This window comes from Amblyraja radiata, chromosome 11 (genome assembly GCF_010909765.2).
Source record: "Amblyraja radiata isolate CabotCenter1 chromosome 11, sAmbRad1.1.pri, whole genome shotgun sequence".
Taxonomy (NCBI): Eukaryota; Metazoa; Chordata; class Chondrichthyes; order Rajiformes; family Rajidae; genus Amblyraja; species Amblyraja radiata.
The window spans coordinates 41,737,552-41,754,157 of record NC_045966.1 but is presented as its reverse complement, the minus strand read 5'-3'; the positions used below and the strand labels follow the sequence as shown (position 1 = coordinate 41,754,157).

At 42.2% G+C, this 16,606-nt stretch overlaps 2 protein-coding genes across 2 annotated transcripts in view; both read right to left on the bottom strand.

Moving 5' to 3' along the window:
• LOC116978589 (protocadherin beta-15-like) overlaps window positions 1-3,409 on the bottom strand; it is a 216,984-nt gene extending 213,575 nt beyond the window's left edge. Inside the window, exon 1 of the mRNA XM_033029825.1 lies at window positions 766-3,409. Within this exon, the coding sequence (XP_032885716.1) occupies window positions 766-3,228 (2,463 nt within the window). The 5' untranslated portion in view covers window positions 3,229-3,409. The remainder of the gene's footprint in view (window positions 1-765) is intronic.
• Window positions 3,410-3,643: 234 nt separating this feature from the next.
• Window positions 3,644-13,808, bottom strand: LOC116978402 (protocadherin-10-like). The gene is made up of 3 exons (XM_033029522.1): window positions 13,659-13,808; window positions 7,904-10,267; window positions 3,644-3,688 (listed from the first exon to the last, which is right to left on the bottom strand). Exons 1-3 carry the CDS (start codon window positions 13,806-13,808, stop codon window positions 3,644-3,646), a joined length of 2,559 nt encoding a protein of 852 aa, XP_032885413.1.
• Between the last annotated feature and the right edge of the window lie 2,798 nt (window positions 13,809-16,606).

The window sequence follows — 16,606 nt, the reverse complement described above, 5'->3', positions numbered from 1 at the left end:
GTCACATGTTAATGGGAGAGAGATGTTTATCTATCTACTCAAATGCCCTTGCAATATCGTTTGCTTTCCAAATTGCTTGTGTTAGCTATATGTTGAATTCAGGAATTCATGCACAAGTATGCTTAGATTCATCTGAACATGAACACTTTCCTACCTCTCAGCATTTGAAAATAATATCTTTCCACGTTATTTACAGCCAGGAGGCATGACCTCAGACTTTTCACTCCAAATTCAATATGTCATGGCTTCGCCATGTCATGGCTTCGCCAGTTCAGTTATCGTTTCTATATCCGATTGATGCCAATGCATTTGCATCAGAACTCAGACTGCACCCAATCTTTCTTCATCTAGGTTCATTAATAACTTAAGTTTATTGTTCTCATTAGCTAGTTTCCAGATTGTGATGTCATTCAGAATTGGTCACTTTCCCTAATCATAGTTCCTCAACCTTCCACCATCCAATTTTTTCACAGATTAGTTCCTCGTCTTATTTTTCGTGTAGCCACATTTCAGTATTACTGAACTATATCTCCGGCCTCTTTTCTTATCAGTTACCCCTTCTTGACTATGGGTATCGCTTGCATTTCTGTACCGATGGATTTCCTCTTTTTTATATTGGTGTCGTTAGCTAAATTTTACACTATTATGCTTGCATTCAGAATCGGTTCACTTTCCTCAGCCGCAATCTAAACCGGCATTCAAAGTAGTGACAAAACTTGCACATATTAGTTTAAAGAAAACTTACGAGTGTTATTATTGTCTCACCTCGTCATTTAGAGTGCTGCTTTTGTTCGAGTACTTTGCATTCAATATGGATTTCTCTATTTCCATGGCTTCGCTATCCATATAATTCTCACCCGTTCTCAGTTTAGGAACCAAAACAGTCGCCTTCGACGAATTTAATGTTGAACATGCCTCATAGCGGAAACTTTGGGAAAGTGGATCCCCTCCAAAGACATCGACGTAATTAGGAGCGATGTGAATATTTCGGCTGGCTTTTTGAATCCCATTCAGCGAATTCCTTGCTTCAAAGCAGCAACAAATCTCTATATAGCACCCGGTATCGGCAAAACGAAACCTCTGCCTTTGAACTTTAAACGCCAAGATGATTAAAACCATGAAGAATATCGACGATATTATCCCCAAAGAAATTACTAGGTAAAGACTGAAGTCAGAGTTTATGTCACGATTTTCAGAGAGACTACTTGTACCAGAGTTCAGCTCTGTCTCCCTCTCCACGACTGACAAGGCAATAGTCATTGTAGCAGTTAAAGATGGCGTTCCACTGTCTTTCACTAAAATCAGCAAATGTTGGCTATTACCATCTTGCTTTTCTATCCGACGGGTGGTCCAGATATCGCCTGTGTAGGCTGAAATTGTAAAAAGGTCAGGAACAGTCCCTTGTCTTATTTCATAAGAAAGATGTGCGTTTTGGCCGGAGTCTGCGTCAGTAGCTGATACCTTAGCGACCATATATCCAGGTTCAGCGAAGCGAGGCACAGTCTCTGTCACAGTTGATCCAAACACAGACACTGGGTGCACAATTACGGGGGCATTGTCGTTCTGATCAACCATAATAACATCCAAGGAGACTTTGCTACTGAGTTGTGGGACTCCAGAGTCCTGGACTTGAATTTGGATCTGGAAATTTTTAAGTTCCTCGTAGTCAAAAGACCGCTGAGAATATATGATTCCATTTTCAGAGTTAATTTGAACGAAGGAGGTCGCCAGCTCGCCCTGAATGTATGTCTGAGCGATGGAATATGTTAGTAGCGCATTCTGATTTACATCGGTATCAACGGCGGTCACTTGAAAAAATGAATTCCCAATGATATTATTCTCCATGATGTAAGCGTTATAGGAAGATTGTGTAAAGCGCGGAGAGTTGTCATTTACATCAGAAACTTCCACCAAGATAGTTTTGTTGAAAGATAGTGGAGGGCTCCCAGCGTCGCTGCAGGTGATAATAACGTCATATTTAAAGACGCTTTCGCGGTCCAGTAGTCGCCGAGTGACTAATCTATAATAGTTCTTTAAAGATGCTTCCAGTCTGAAGGGAAGATCACGTCCGATTTCACATTTTACCTGTCCATTCTCGCCAGAATCTTTGTCAGCTGCGCTGATCAGGGCCACAACAGTCCCAGATGGGGCATGTTCACTAACAGGACTAGACAAAGACGCCAAGGTAACTTCAGGGGTGTTATCATTCTCATCGGTAATATCCACCAACACATTACAATATACGGGCACTGCATTAGGGCCCTTGTCGACAGCTTGCACGTTAATAGCGTAGATATTGTTGCCTTCGTAGTCTAAGGGACCTTCAACAGTAATCTCGCCGGTTTTCGAATCTACAGAAAATAGCTGAAATACTTTAGCTGGTGTCTGGCTGCTAAATGAGTATTCAATCTCTCCATTAGTACCGGCGTCGAGGTCGGTAGCATTTACTTGTATCACCAGAGTATTTTTAGGTGCATTTTCTAAAAGACTGACCTTGTAACTAGTTTGCAGGAAAACAGGTAGATTGTCGTTTGCGTCCTGTACCTCCACTGTGACCTCTGCTGTACCCGATCTTTCGGGGGACCCGCTATCTTTAGCCGTGAGCACTAACCGATGTGTTGATTGCTTTTCTCTATCCAGAGGCCTCTCCAGAACCATCACCGGAAATTTTCCAAACCCTCTTCGCGTCTCCACCTCCAGTGTAAAATAATCGTTCGGAAGGAGACCATAGCTTTGTACCGAGTTGCTTCCGACGTCTGGGTCGAACGCAGATTCTAGGGGAAAACGCGCCCCTGGTGCGGCAACCTCGGAGATTTCTAGGTGCAGTTTGGCCTTCGGAAATCTCGGCGCATTGTCATTTACATCTAGAATCTCCACTTCAACATGAAATAAATTAAGTGGGTTCTGAATTACGGCTTCTAACGAGAGCACGCACGTAAGAATGGACCCGCAGAGCTGTTCCCTGTCTATTTTTCTATTCACGAATAAAATTCCGCTCTCTAAATTTACCTCCAAATACTGTTCCTTGGTTCCGGCCACAATCCGCAATCTGCGAGACCTGAGCTGGTTGACGTCAAAACCTAAATCGGCTGCGATATTCCCAACAAAGGCTCCGTGTTGTAGCTCTTCAGGAATTGAATACCGAATCTGGCCAAAAACCACACCGCACGAAGACAATATGTGGAACAATAGATGCCATTTTAGCGACCAAATTATTGTACATCTCATTTCTACACCGAATCATACCAATGGTTTTTAGGCCAGATGGCGCCGTTTACAATCTCTGCATCGGTAAAATAAATATAATTTCTTAATCGGCAAATGGTGTTGTACAACTATACCTCCGGGTATTTTCAGAATCGCCACGTTCATTTAAATTAAGATATCCCTTACATTTGCCGGAGAGACTGTGCGCAGCAGTTCTCTACCCTGTCCTCCGCTGGTTTGATGAAAGATGAGAAGAGAAAGGGGCAGTCCGGATCACCACTCACACTGTAGCCTGTGGTTGGTTGCTAGACGGTCTCGTATTGAACCAATCAGAATAATTCTCATTTGTTAAAGCGAGGACGCGACATTTTCTTTTCGCATTTATTGCTGTGCAACCACTAATACATTTTGCAATTTAGCCATTTATTCGCTTCTTTTACAAAATCAGATCGAAGACAGTCTTACAGTTCACGTTAAGTGTCTGTTTTACACAATTACCGGCAAGATTCAAGGCTCATTACATATGTAAACGTGGGGCAGTTCTGTAATCGCACGGAGACCCTTACCCCCGCTGAGCTTCTCCAGCATTTTTGTCGACCCTTACAAGATATGAGCTTCATTACATCCATTTATTTCAGTGCAGATATTTGCTTGCAACATACAGTCTTGATTTAACAATCTCATTCATAGGTGCATAGAATTTCAAATGACCCCCCCCCCCCTCTCCCCACACACACACACACACACACACACACACACACACACACACACACACACACACACACACACACACACACACGCACACACACACACACACACACACACACACACACACACACACATTTTTAAGGATTGGAGACCAATGTATCTTGATTCTTCCCTGTAATTATCAGGCAACTGAACCCATCCTATCACTGACTAGAGAGTGGTCCTGATCCTCCGTCTACCTCATTGGAGGCCCTCGGACTCTGTAATCCGGCTTTACTGGACTCTATCTTGCATTAAACGTTATTCCCTTTATCCTGCAACTGTACACTGTGGAGGGCTCGATTGTAATCACGGGTTGTCTTTCTGCTGACTGGATAGCACGCAGCCAAAAAAACCCAGTTTCACTGTGCCGCGGTACACGTGACAATAAACTAAACTAAACTAAAGATTAACGGGACCCATAGCGTGATGCTAATCCAGAGAAGCTAGGAACATGACTGATGTATTCCCATGACTGATATTAAGCACGTCCGGTGTTTTCCGGAAGGTGCATTTATTGATCGGTTTGAAAAGTATGAAGAAGTGGAACATTTGAATTACCTTCCATTTGTCAGTGTGTGCCACTATCTTGAACGGTTGGAGTTCATATATGAAGGCGTACATCCTGCAGAGACGCGCATATGACATTTTGATACAACTAAATGGGTTATTCAGTGGGTTGCGAGGTCAATTCGTGACACGAACATCGTAAGTACTGAGAATCATTTTCACTGAGTTGAAATGTGCAATACTAGAGGGCATAGCTTTCAGTATCTCTCCAATTTATCTCTCCAATTTATCTCTCCAATTTACCCATGTCTCCTAGCACATCGGCGCGAGAATAACTCCCATCTAAGAACACGGCAATCGGTTCCTTTTCACCATAATCGCGAGCTCAATGTCCCAAGCAGTCGTTCCAGGCGCGACAAAGGTTCACCTGTATCTCCTCCAACCTCATCTACTGCATCCGCTGCTCTAGATGTCAGCTGATTTATATCGGGGAGACCAAGCGTAGGTTGGGCGATCGTTTCGCCGAACACCTCCGCTCAGTCCGCAATAACCTACCTGAACTCCCGGTGGCTCAGCACTTCAACTCCCCCTCCCATTCCCAATCCGACCTCTCTGTCCTGGGTCTCCTCCATTGCCAGAGTGAGCAACAGCGGAAATTGGAGGAACAGCACCTCATATTCCGTCTGGGGACCTTGCGTCTCTATGGCATTAACATTGAATTCTCCCAATTTTGCTAGCCCTTGCTGTCTCCTCCCCTTCCTTAACCCTCTAGCTGTCTCCTCCCACCCTCCCATCCGCCCGCCCTCGGGCCCCTCCTCCCCCTCCCCCTTTCCCTCTTTCCCTCCCCCCCCCCCCCCCCCCCCCCCCCCCCCACCCCCCATCAGTCTGAAGAAGGGTTTCGGCCCGAAACGTCGCCTATTTCCTTCGCTCCATAGATGCTGCTGCACCCGCTGAGTTTCCCCAGCAATTTTGTGTACTCTCCAACCTTGTTCGTTTACTAATTGCGCAAAGATTCGGCTGTGAAAACAGAATGTTAACTGGTAACATCAGATGGGAAACGTGAACTAGTCCTCATCTAACCGACGAGCGCACAACTAAATATGATGGTCGGAAATGTTTGAGCTCATAATCTGTACAGAAATAAAATATTACAAAATTAATACTGACTGATAATTCGTTATAAATGTCATGCGTCGGTCCAAAACCTACTGACACAGAAGTGAAAATAAGTGTTCTAGTAAGGGCCTATGAATGGCTGTAGAAGAAACTGATAACGGCTTTTGTTTCTACATGTAATGCGTGAAAGGCTCCATCGTTTCCCATTTTAGCTTGCCATTTCGTTTCAGGAAGTATGCGATGCGCAACTGCAAACTTTCGAAATCTCTACTTGCATTTAATTCTCTCATTTGTGAGAAGAATTTTGAGAATGTGAGGAATGATAACTGCCAAGACCTTTAGCCCTGCAATATTATCTTCGCCGACTGTAAATGATTGGGCCTTTTTATGCCGCCTCTCTGTTAGGAAATATATGCGATAACGAATTAGCAGATTTATTATATGTGTGGCAAATTTAGGGAATAGTTTATATATATATGGCTTATATATTTTTTCTTGGTGAATTTCAGTTTTATTTATTTAATATATTTTGGAACACTGCACATTTTACAATGCAGTGTAGAAAGGAACTGCAGATGGTGGTTTAGTCCTTTCTACACACTTGCCTGCTCCACTGCGAAATCTCCGCAAGGTGTACCTACTTAGAAGAGGTTCTCCTCCTCTATTCGACGGGGGTTCTTCGAGACCTTCACTCAGTGGTCCCCTCTAGGACCGGCTCTGCTTTATGTGGCATTTTCTTACTTCCCCCCCGTCACCCATCCCTTTTCTCCTGAGATTCTGCCTGCCTCGCTGAGTTAATCCAGCACTTCGTATCTATCTTTGGATAGCAATATGTTTGAAATAAGGAAATGTTGAGCCTGCTTGAATTGTTTTCCCGATAACGAGGGAGACAGAGGGTGAAATGATATAATTTCACAGGATGATGAGCGGCAGACAGTGTTGATATTTAAATTATTTAATTCCTGGGAGAAAATGCCTAGTACCAGGTGCCATACGTTTTAGGTGAGTAAAAAAAGTTTGGAGGAGATTTGTGAGGCTGATTTTTGGTACAAAGAGTGGTCGGTGGTAGATATGATAGTAACTTTTAAGAGTAATTTGGGGAAATACTGAAGGGGTAGGATATAGATGGATACACATCGTGTGCAGGCAGATGGCATTAGTTTAGACTGGCATCGTGGTCGCCGCAGACAAGGTGGGTTGAAGGATCTGTTCTTGAGCAATGCTCTTCAATGTTGGGAAATTGATTGGCCGTGTACTTTTATACATATGTCTCCTAAAATTTCCACATATTTTAATTGGAGTAATGCAGCGTAATGTGGTCAACTTGTATGAGATCGCGTTGATTTGTGCAGATATAACACTCAATTTAAATATATGTATTGAATTCTCATAGTTGCCATTATATTTGTCCCCCGAATCCAATTATTTGACGTGCTTCTTCTCTCAATACTGATCTTAAGACTTTCTGCTTTCATTTAACATCATAACCTACCAACAACCTTTGTCATGGAAGTCTGTTCATTTTATTACATTGTTCCGTTTTTCCCACTCCCGTGCAACAAGTTGATACTACTTTGTTTTCCCCAAATTCGCCTCATCAAACGTGTTCACATTGGCCATTCCTCTCAGAATAACACGTCGTATCACTTCCAGCTCTTTGTAATACACATGAAAAACCTCATAGACACTGGAAGATAAAATAATAACACAATATGCTTGACGTAGTCATTGGGTGAGGCCGGCTGTGTGAGAATAACACAGAGCGAAGGTTTCTGGTCGAAGACCCCTTGTCAGAACCGGAAAGGAGGGAAGAGAAGCATGAGATGTAGGAGGGATATATCTGATAGGGTAAAAACGAGTGACAACGGTGATAAGTCGTAAACAAGACTGAATGATCAATGAAGGAGTGTGACCATTTACAGACTGAAAACATAGCCAAAATATTATGGACAAAAGATTGAAGTTGTTCGGGAAATACAGTGCAGGGAAGCATGCTCGGCAAGCCAGGCTAAGCATGTCCTACCCTCCAAGAGGGAAAAATAGTTCAAAGAGGAATTCAGTCTGTTCTACTTTACTGGTTATTTGACTGATTCAATCCTCTCACCAAGGTTTTCTTACAAGTCCTGGGGCTGCACTTTTTCGATTATTATCTCGAAAAGTAAGATAAAATCAGGACCAAAGAGTATGCAGTTAAAAGGTTCAGGTGTTCAATATTCACTCTTACTAGTCCTTAAAAAGTTTAGCATGGAATATTTGCTGCAAACTTAAGGAGCTGTCTGCGACTCTGAATTAAAGTTGAAGTGTTTTGTTCAGAGCTACTTACCTCATTGTGCTGGCAGATTAAATTATTCGCAATTTCTTTGATCTCGCGAGTGATACTAACCTTGCGTCCAGATGCGTTGTCTATTTTAGGAAACATGGCATGTCTCTTCGCAGTGCCGGAACTCGAACACGTGTCATATCGGAAACTTTGAGAAAGCGGATCACCCCCAAACACTTCCACGTAATTTGGAACAATTTCAAGATTTCTGCTGGCTTTTTGTATTCCATTCAACGAACTGCGTGTTTCAAAGCAATGGCAAGTGCCCAGATAACAATCGTGGGACTCAAATCGACTCCTCCCTTTATAAATCTTAACGGCGAGCAGAATCACAATGACGAGAAATGTAGAAGAGGTCACCCCTAAGCATATGACTAAGTAAATGCTGAGATCCGCAAACGTTGTGGGTTCTTGAGCCGAACCGTTCGCATCAGTAAATGTTTCCATATCATTGTCTGCCAATGATAAGATAATAGTCAATGAAGCGGAAAGTGGCGGTGAACCGTGATCTTTTACACCGACGACCAACCTTTCCCTTGTGCTGTCTTTGCTCATTATACCACGGATTGTCCAGATCTCGCCAGTATCTGGTGAAATGGTAAAAAGTCCACGATTAGTGGCCTGAATAAGTTGATAGGAAAGCCGGGCATTCTGGCCATAGTCCGCATCCTTCGCCGATACCTTGGCAACCAGGTAGCCTGGTTCTGCCGAACGAGACATTGTCTCTGTTACTATCGATCCATAATCGGGTAATGGGTGTACAATTACCGGAGCGTTGTCATTCTGATCAAGGATAATAAATTCCACAGTAACGTTGCTGGATAATGGCGGCTGTCCCGAGTCCGTCACCACAACCCATATCTGAATTTGTTTGAGACTCTCGTAGTCGAAAGATCTTTGCGAAAATATAATTCCTTGTTTTGATTGGATATGTACATAATTGAACACTGACTCGGTCTGAACCTGGCTCGGTACGATTGAATAGTTTAATTCAGAGTTCTGATCTAAATCTGGATCAAACGCTGTTACTGAAAAGATGGACGCCCCGATAACATTGTTCTCCATCACATGTGCTGTATATAAAGGCTGAGAAAAGTACGGCGAATTATCATTTATATCAGAAACGTCCACCACAATAATTTTCTTCGAGGTGAGCACAGGTGACCCCGAATCACCGCAGACGATTGTTATTTCATACCTCGAAATATTTTCACGATCAAGATGGTGTTGCGTGTGCAGTGTTAAATATTTTTTAGAAGATGCGTCCAGATGGAAAGGAACGTCATTTGCCACTTGACAATTCAACTTTCCATTGTCTCCAGAATCTTTATCTGTGGCACCGATTAAAGCCACAACCGTGCCTGGCTCCGAATCTTCGGGCACGGGGGTAAACAGCGTAGATACAGTGATCTCTGGCGCATTGTCATTCATATCGATAACGTGAACGAGCACGTGACAAAAAGATGAAATTGCGGCGGGACCGGAGTCATCAGCCTGAATATTTAATTCAAACATATCGCTTTCTTCATGGTCCAAATTTCCATTGATCGTTATTTCACCTGTTTTGTAATCTACGTTAAACAGCTCACGTAATCTATCTGATGTTTGGCGACCGAAAGAGTAAATAATCTCTCCATTTGATCCATCATCTAAATCAGTGGCATTTAATTTGATAACCAGTGATCCTATGGACATATTTTCCATCACGTTAACCCTGTAAACGGACTGGGAGAACTGGGGAGAGTTATCATTTACATCTTTCACAATTATTAATATTTCTGCGGTTCCTGAACGCGCGGGGACTCCGCCGTCCTTAGCAATCAGCAGCATCATGTGTCTGGGTATTGTTTCTCTATCCAGTGCTCTTTTTAAAACTAACACGGGCATGACTTCATTTCCATTTCGATACTCAACGTCCAATGAGAAGTAATCATTCTCAACTAACTGATATGATTGCACCGAGTTACTTCCTACGTCTGGGTCATGAGCGCACTCAAGCGGATTACTTGTTCCTGGTGCGGCCATTTCTGAGATGTCAAGGCGCATCGTGCTTTCAGAAAAAGTCGGTTCATTGTCATTTACATCCAGAATTTCCACTTCAGCTTCGTGCAGACTGAAAGGATTTTCGATCATTGTTTCTAAGGACAAGATACACACTGCGCTCGGTCCACAGATCTGTTCCCTGTCTATCTTTTCCTTCACAAATAGATTGCCATTGTTCTCATTTACGTCGAAAAATTGTTTCGTCGGCCCAGGCACAATACGGAAACTGCGGATCTTGAGCTCTTTCACGTCTAAACCCAAGTCAACTGCGATATTTCCAACAAAGGCACCCAGCTGCAGTTCTTCGGGAATTAAGTAACGAATCTGTCCAGAAATTAGATCCCAGAAAGAGAACACCCAACACAGTAATATCCATTTTAACAGCCAGTGGTGTCTATAACGTTTCATTTCTAGCACAACACATCCCAGTTGTCTCGGCGTGACGGTTTCCTTTGTTACTTACGATTGTAGTCACTTACATTTATTTCCCACGACAATGTGTGAGAACAGATCAAACACACTATCATTTAGAAATCTGAGGATTCCTTCTCGGTTTTTCTCAACATTTCTGCAACATAGTCCTGATTTCCGACTGCCAAATGGACTTCAGTGCTGCACGGCTCGAGATTCAGCATTCAACTGTGGCAAAATCTACGCAATGGTGTAAGGGGAGGAAAGCGGGTGGGCCGGATCACCAGTCACAATCCAGCCTCTGATAGGCCGATGCCAAGTAATAATATTCAATCTATCCGGCGTCTTCGTATTTCTTAAAGCGGTGCTGTCATGTGTAATCGTCACATCACATTTCACATTATTGGTTGATCAATGAAAAATACAAACGATGCTTTGACTATTTTGTGGGTTACATTCTTCCACGAATATAAACCCCCACTTTTATAATGTAGCATGTAACAACGGACCATGTTATGCACAAGTTGTAAACCCATGTTGTGCTGAAATGTAAAGAGTTTAAATTCAATTTAAGCAGATATGTATTCTTCCACCCATTAGAACGGTTATCTATATTTCATAAATAATCAAAACTGAAACATCTAGAAATTGGATATCACCTCCTGTTCATGCACTTGACACACGATGTGCAATTTACAATGCAATTAAATACCCCACGAATAATCGTGAAATTATGTAAAATATATACTGGTGTTATGGCTATGCATATCTCCGCTCCAGGTTGTGAACCAGACCGGGTAACGAGCAGTTGCATTATAGGCTCTCAGTCGCTGCGCCGTTGCCTGCTGATTACTATCAGACATATAAGATATTCGCGCCAAAGCAGCGACAGAGCTGATATCAAGAAGTGACGGGAAAATGAAGATGGGTTCGTGTGCAAATGAATGCCCAGACCAATGGTTTCCCCCAATGAAGTTCTTCAATGATGTAGTATATGCAGTGCCACGCAAACGATGAAATGTTAGGAGATCTTAATAGGCATGTCTACTCTGATTGCTTCAATATCCATGATGCTGAACATTGTAAATGTAGGTAGCGCATGGAAAATGCAAAGCGATTTCGGATATACAATATGTCAACATGCCCTGCCCATATCCCTTTGGATGTGATTGCATAATAGTGACCATAATCCGGCTAAGGTAATATTTAAGCATGGTTTGCGTAATAATCCTTTTACTATCTTCATTAAAATCTGTGACGGGTCATTGTCTAAAAATATCAGTAGTGCGGTTGTACAGCAAAGCGTAACTAACTGGAGGAAATCAGCGAGTCTAATAGCATCTGTGGAGAGAGAAATTGTCTCAAGTCGGGTCCTTGCATAGGCTAATAATTCCTTCCACGTCATAAATGCTGCTCAAGCGACTAAATTTCTCCTTCAGTTTTTAATCCAGCTTCCACCATCTTCGGTCCATTGAGTCTCTTATTTGTACAGTTTCTTTAGTATTTGGATATACCTTTTAAATTTGTAAATATCAAATATACTTCCCAGATGATAGAGCTTCGAGTCACGTATAACTCATTCCATGGTGGATACGGTGAGAGTTGAAGGGTTAAAGACAGATAACGATGCATTTTTGTTAGTTAAGTGATGACATATCCCATACAAACTGGACGGCAGTTCAAAGCTTATGGACGCTGCCATCAGGAAAAAACATTTGTTGGTCATTGACAATATTGCTTTGAGTTGCTTTCTGGAATTACTCCAATCATCTGATGAAGTTACATCGCCAAATGTTTGGAGTGTGCGATTTCCCCTAGTTAGCAATAGCATCTGAAAGAAGAATTATTTCGAAGCGATATCGTTGCTCTTGATTTTGTACGTGCTAACAATTGCAGATTTGGTAGTTATAGTCATAGAGCCATAGAGTCATAGTCACGGAGTCATACAGGGTGGAAACACGTCGGACTTGCCTGCAATTGGCCAATATCCCATTAAACCAGTCCTATCCATGTGCCTGTCTAACTGCTTCTTAAACGTTGCCATTGTCCCTGCCTCAACTACCTCCTCTTATAGCTTGTTCCATACACCCACCACACTTTTTGTGAAAAACGTTAGCCCTCAGATCGCTATTGTCTTTTCCCCTTCAACTTAAACCTGTGTCCTCTGGTCCTCGTTTCCCCTACTCTGGGGAAAACTAACTTTATTTTCCGAACACAAACACACTACCTATACGACACCTAACCAACACCGCGGGTCCGATCCTGGTCTCTACTCGTCCAAGCCCTTCAGTCTCGTGTGAATAGACACCTCCAGATGGTCAGCACGGTCCCAAGTGCTACCTCAGAAGATCAACACGCTCTCATGTGCTCCCCACCTTTATACTAAATCGGACCTTGGCGCGTAATACCCCTGCAAGTTAATCATAAATAAAGATCATGCAATACATTAATTGACGGTTCCCTAACCCAATGACAGAATATCCCATTACATTTTTTCTGCAGAAAGTTCTTAATCGAAAACAGTTCCCTTAAGTAAAGACACATTTTAGCAGGTAATGTAAACAATTTGGGAAAGGCCCCTCTCCTTGACCAATCTCAAACAGCAGTGCAAAGACCATGCAACATAGTTAACAATAGTATTAAAATAGTATTAAATAGTATCATTTCCCAACCAATCCTTGTCATGCATTTGCTTTTTCTGCAAAACCCTCATAGATATTATCAATTAAAGGACATCTGAACATCACCCTAAACTCAACTTCCTCCCAAGCCACAGACATTCTAGAGCCATAATCCTCATGGTCTATGCAGCATTTGCAAAAAGATGCCAAGCAAGTTTTGCAAACACAGAAATCCTCCATTTTGTCAGTCACCTAAAATACCCAATATTATCATTCCCCTCTTTAATCATATTATGATAACCAATAATACAAAAAGTAATGATACGGTTCCTGTTATATAACCTAAAATGATGGTGATGTAATTTGTCAGAACGCTAAGTAACTTCCCGAGTTTGCATGGGCATAGTTCCATGACTTCTGACTGATGAGTCATCATCTCCCGAGATTGCATGGGCAAGAATCCTCTTCGTATATCCTGTTGGTTGAATATATTCTTGACTCTCGATGGGTATGATATTACCTAAGAGATTTCTTGATAAAAACAAGTTAGCAACCTACTCTCCCACTAATACTCTTGCAGTGATGAATATGTACCCATTCATTTCTCCTACCTTCCCTGCTGTTGGAGTTGTTAGGAGAAACGGGTAAGGTCCTTCCCAACGAACCTCCAACCCTTTCCTTACCCAATTATTCACTAGTACAGAGTCACCAGGCTTCACCTTGATAGAAGAGACCAATAGAGGCAATTCACCATATGCTGCTCGCACCCTAGAATGCAAATCTCTTAGTGCCCGAGTCAAGACCAGAATGCAATCAGTCATCTCCGTGGTCATCTGATCGAAACTTATAACTTTAATTGCATGTTGGTTCCAAGGGGCTTTCAAAGGTCTACCATAAATAATTTCAGCTGGGCTCAGTCTAGATTTCCCTGCAGGCGTGACACGCATTTGAAATAAAGCTATGGGGAGTAATTTGATCAAACCAATTTCTGTCTCCGCCTTCAATTTAGCTAATTTAGTTTTCAGGGTCTGATTTCTCCTTTCTACAAGTCCAGCAGCCTATGGTCGATATGCACAGTGTAATTACTGTTGGATACCCAGCTGTTTGCAGAATTATATATTATTAAAATGAGAACCATTGTCAGAACTAAGCCAAATTGGGATACTGATTCTAGGGATAATTTCTGTCATTAGCACCTTGACAACAGTTCTTATCAAGTGCTGGAGAGGCCTCGATCCATCTGCTGAACACATCGACTACGAGTACATATCAGTATCCCTGGCATGTCTCCATCTCAATATAATCCATCTGTAGAGTTTCAAAAGGACCCGTGGGCAAAGGTGACTTCCCATCGCCACACTGTACTTCTTTTCCAGAATTGTACTTTTGACAAATAATGCAGCATCTACTCACTTTCAGGGCCAAAGTTTGCATTCTTGGAGGCCACCAAGTAGCTAAGAGAGCAATTCCAATTGTTCTTGAACCACAGTGAGTCGGAAAATGCATACACTCCACTACCCAAACTGCAAGAGGATCTGTCATACAAATCAGCCCTGCCAGTGTAGTCCACAGCCCTGTCATGCAATCTATTGTACATCCAAGCTGTCTCCACAATTTTACATCCCCTTCAGACGTTCGTGGATTTTTCGCGTAGTCTTCAGTTTCGGGGTTTTCACACGTTATTCAGACTATTTATCTAGAACAAAGGCCGTTTCAACTACAATCAGTTAAGTACAGCAGCGCAAACCTGCGTGGCTTGCATAACATATGTCGTCACATTTTCTCTCCCCAGAAAAAGACACATTCTTTTAAAAAGAACGAACTACATACTCCTGAATCGACGGGAATATTTCTGAACTGGTTACTTCGTTTTTCTCGTGGAGTGAAAAACCAAGACTAAGGTACACGGCGGCCTTTGTGACACTAACCTGCGTCCGTCAATGATCATTAAGGGTGTTGGTTTGATATCCAGCAACATTTCACTTAAAAAAAAAATGTTTTCAGACAAAGAAAATTAAAATTCATCAAACGTGTAGCCCCAGGAATGACATTTTTGCTTCTGTGTTTGCGTAATGACAATCAATTGGAGCCTTATGAATACTTCGCAATTATTGGCGCCTGGAAGGCTTTTTTTTCAGACAAAGCAATAAGACAACGGCCAGATACACAATTTGTACTGATATATCTGTGCATCGGTCACTGATCTTCAGTAATTGAACATGAAAGTACGGTTGTAAAAATAGCAAAATGTTTTCAATATTATCCTGTATAAACTAGAGTAAGAAATGGAAATTCGTTCGTAATACTTGCATAGGAGGGACGGAATGCACTTGATATGGTCGGAGACTAACGTCTTGGCTTGCATGTTTGGAAATAATACTCCGGAGGGTTAAAACTGGATTGGCACGGGAGAGTGGGGTAGTGAGGCAGCTTGGACGTCGGACGTCGTGACAGCAGTCAATTACAGTAGGTTCAGTAGACAGGGTAGCTTTCAGTGCGACAGGGACGAGGAATGTCTGTTGGAGTAAATTGCCAGTATTAGCAGGAACCACTCGCACCCAATCCATTCTCTCTTCTTCTCTCACCCGTTGATGGGTATCACAAAAGCTTGAGAGTGCATGTCACCGGGATAAAGAGCAGTATATTTTTTCCGATATTATCGTGTTCTTGAAGGCTCAGAAGCTCTGCATTTATCCTCAAACTTACAATCTACCTCGTGCGCACTGGCAATTTATCTTCATTTTCTCTATGGCTGTAACACGACACTCTTCTCCTATTTTCTTTTGCCCCACCTGTTATACTCATGTATAGTATGACATTAAGCAAAAAAGCTTTTTCGTTATATTTCGCTATACTTGACAAAAAATAAACCACTACAATATGAGTACCAAAATATGTTGTGTTGATTTGTATTAAAAACTGAAAAAGTTAAAATCATACAGCAGGTCAGGTTGTTGTTGTGAAGGGGGAGAATAACGATTCTGTTTCAGTCCAATGCTGTATATGTGCTTTTATTTCAATTTCTCAGACCTGTGGTATTTCCCTTTTCAATGATTCTTGCTACGACGTCACCCACCTTAAAATGCATGAATTTATGTATATAGCGTATCAAATGTATCTCTGTACTATTTCATCACGGTCCATCAGTATTGTCGCCAACATGTTTCAACCACGAGCCTTTAATTGCGACACCTCTCACTTGAAGGGGGGCAAACAAACCATGTCAATTGCACGTTAAGGCAACAGGGTCACTTCACAAGCAAGGTGTATAGAATTACCTCATTAACTGTCGTGGTAAATAAATCGTCTTTATTGCACCAACAGTTGTCAGTGTCGTGGCGAAATTGCGCAATCAACGTTGGACAGAAAGTTGCTTTGAGATAGACACAAAATGCTGGAGTAACTCAACGGGTCAGGCAGCATCTCTGGAGAAAATGGGCCCTCCATTTTCAACTTTCTTTCGAGCGACGCTGCCTGATCTGTTGAGTTACTCCAATATTCTGTGTCTATCTTAGCAGCAAATCAGCATTCGCAGTTGCTTTTATTTCATTTTATTTGGTGCAGAGTGAGGACGAGCCCCACTTGCAGTCGCTGAAATAATATTGCAGTTTAATCACATTGATAGCTTGGA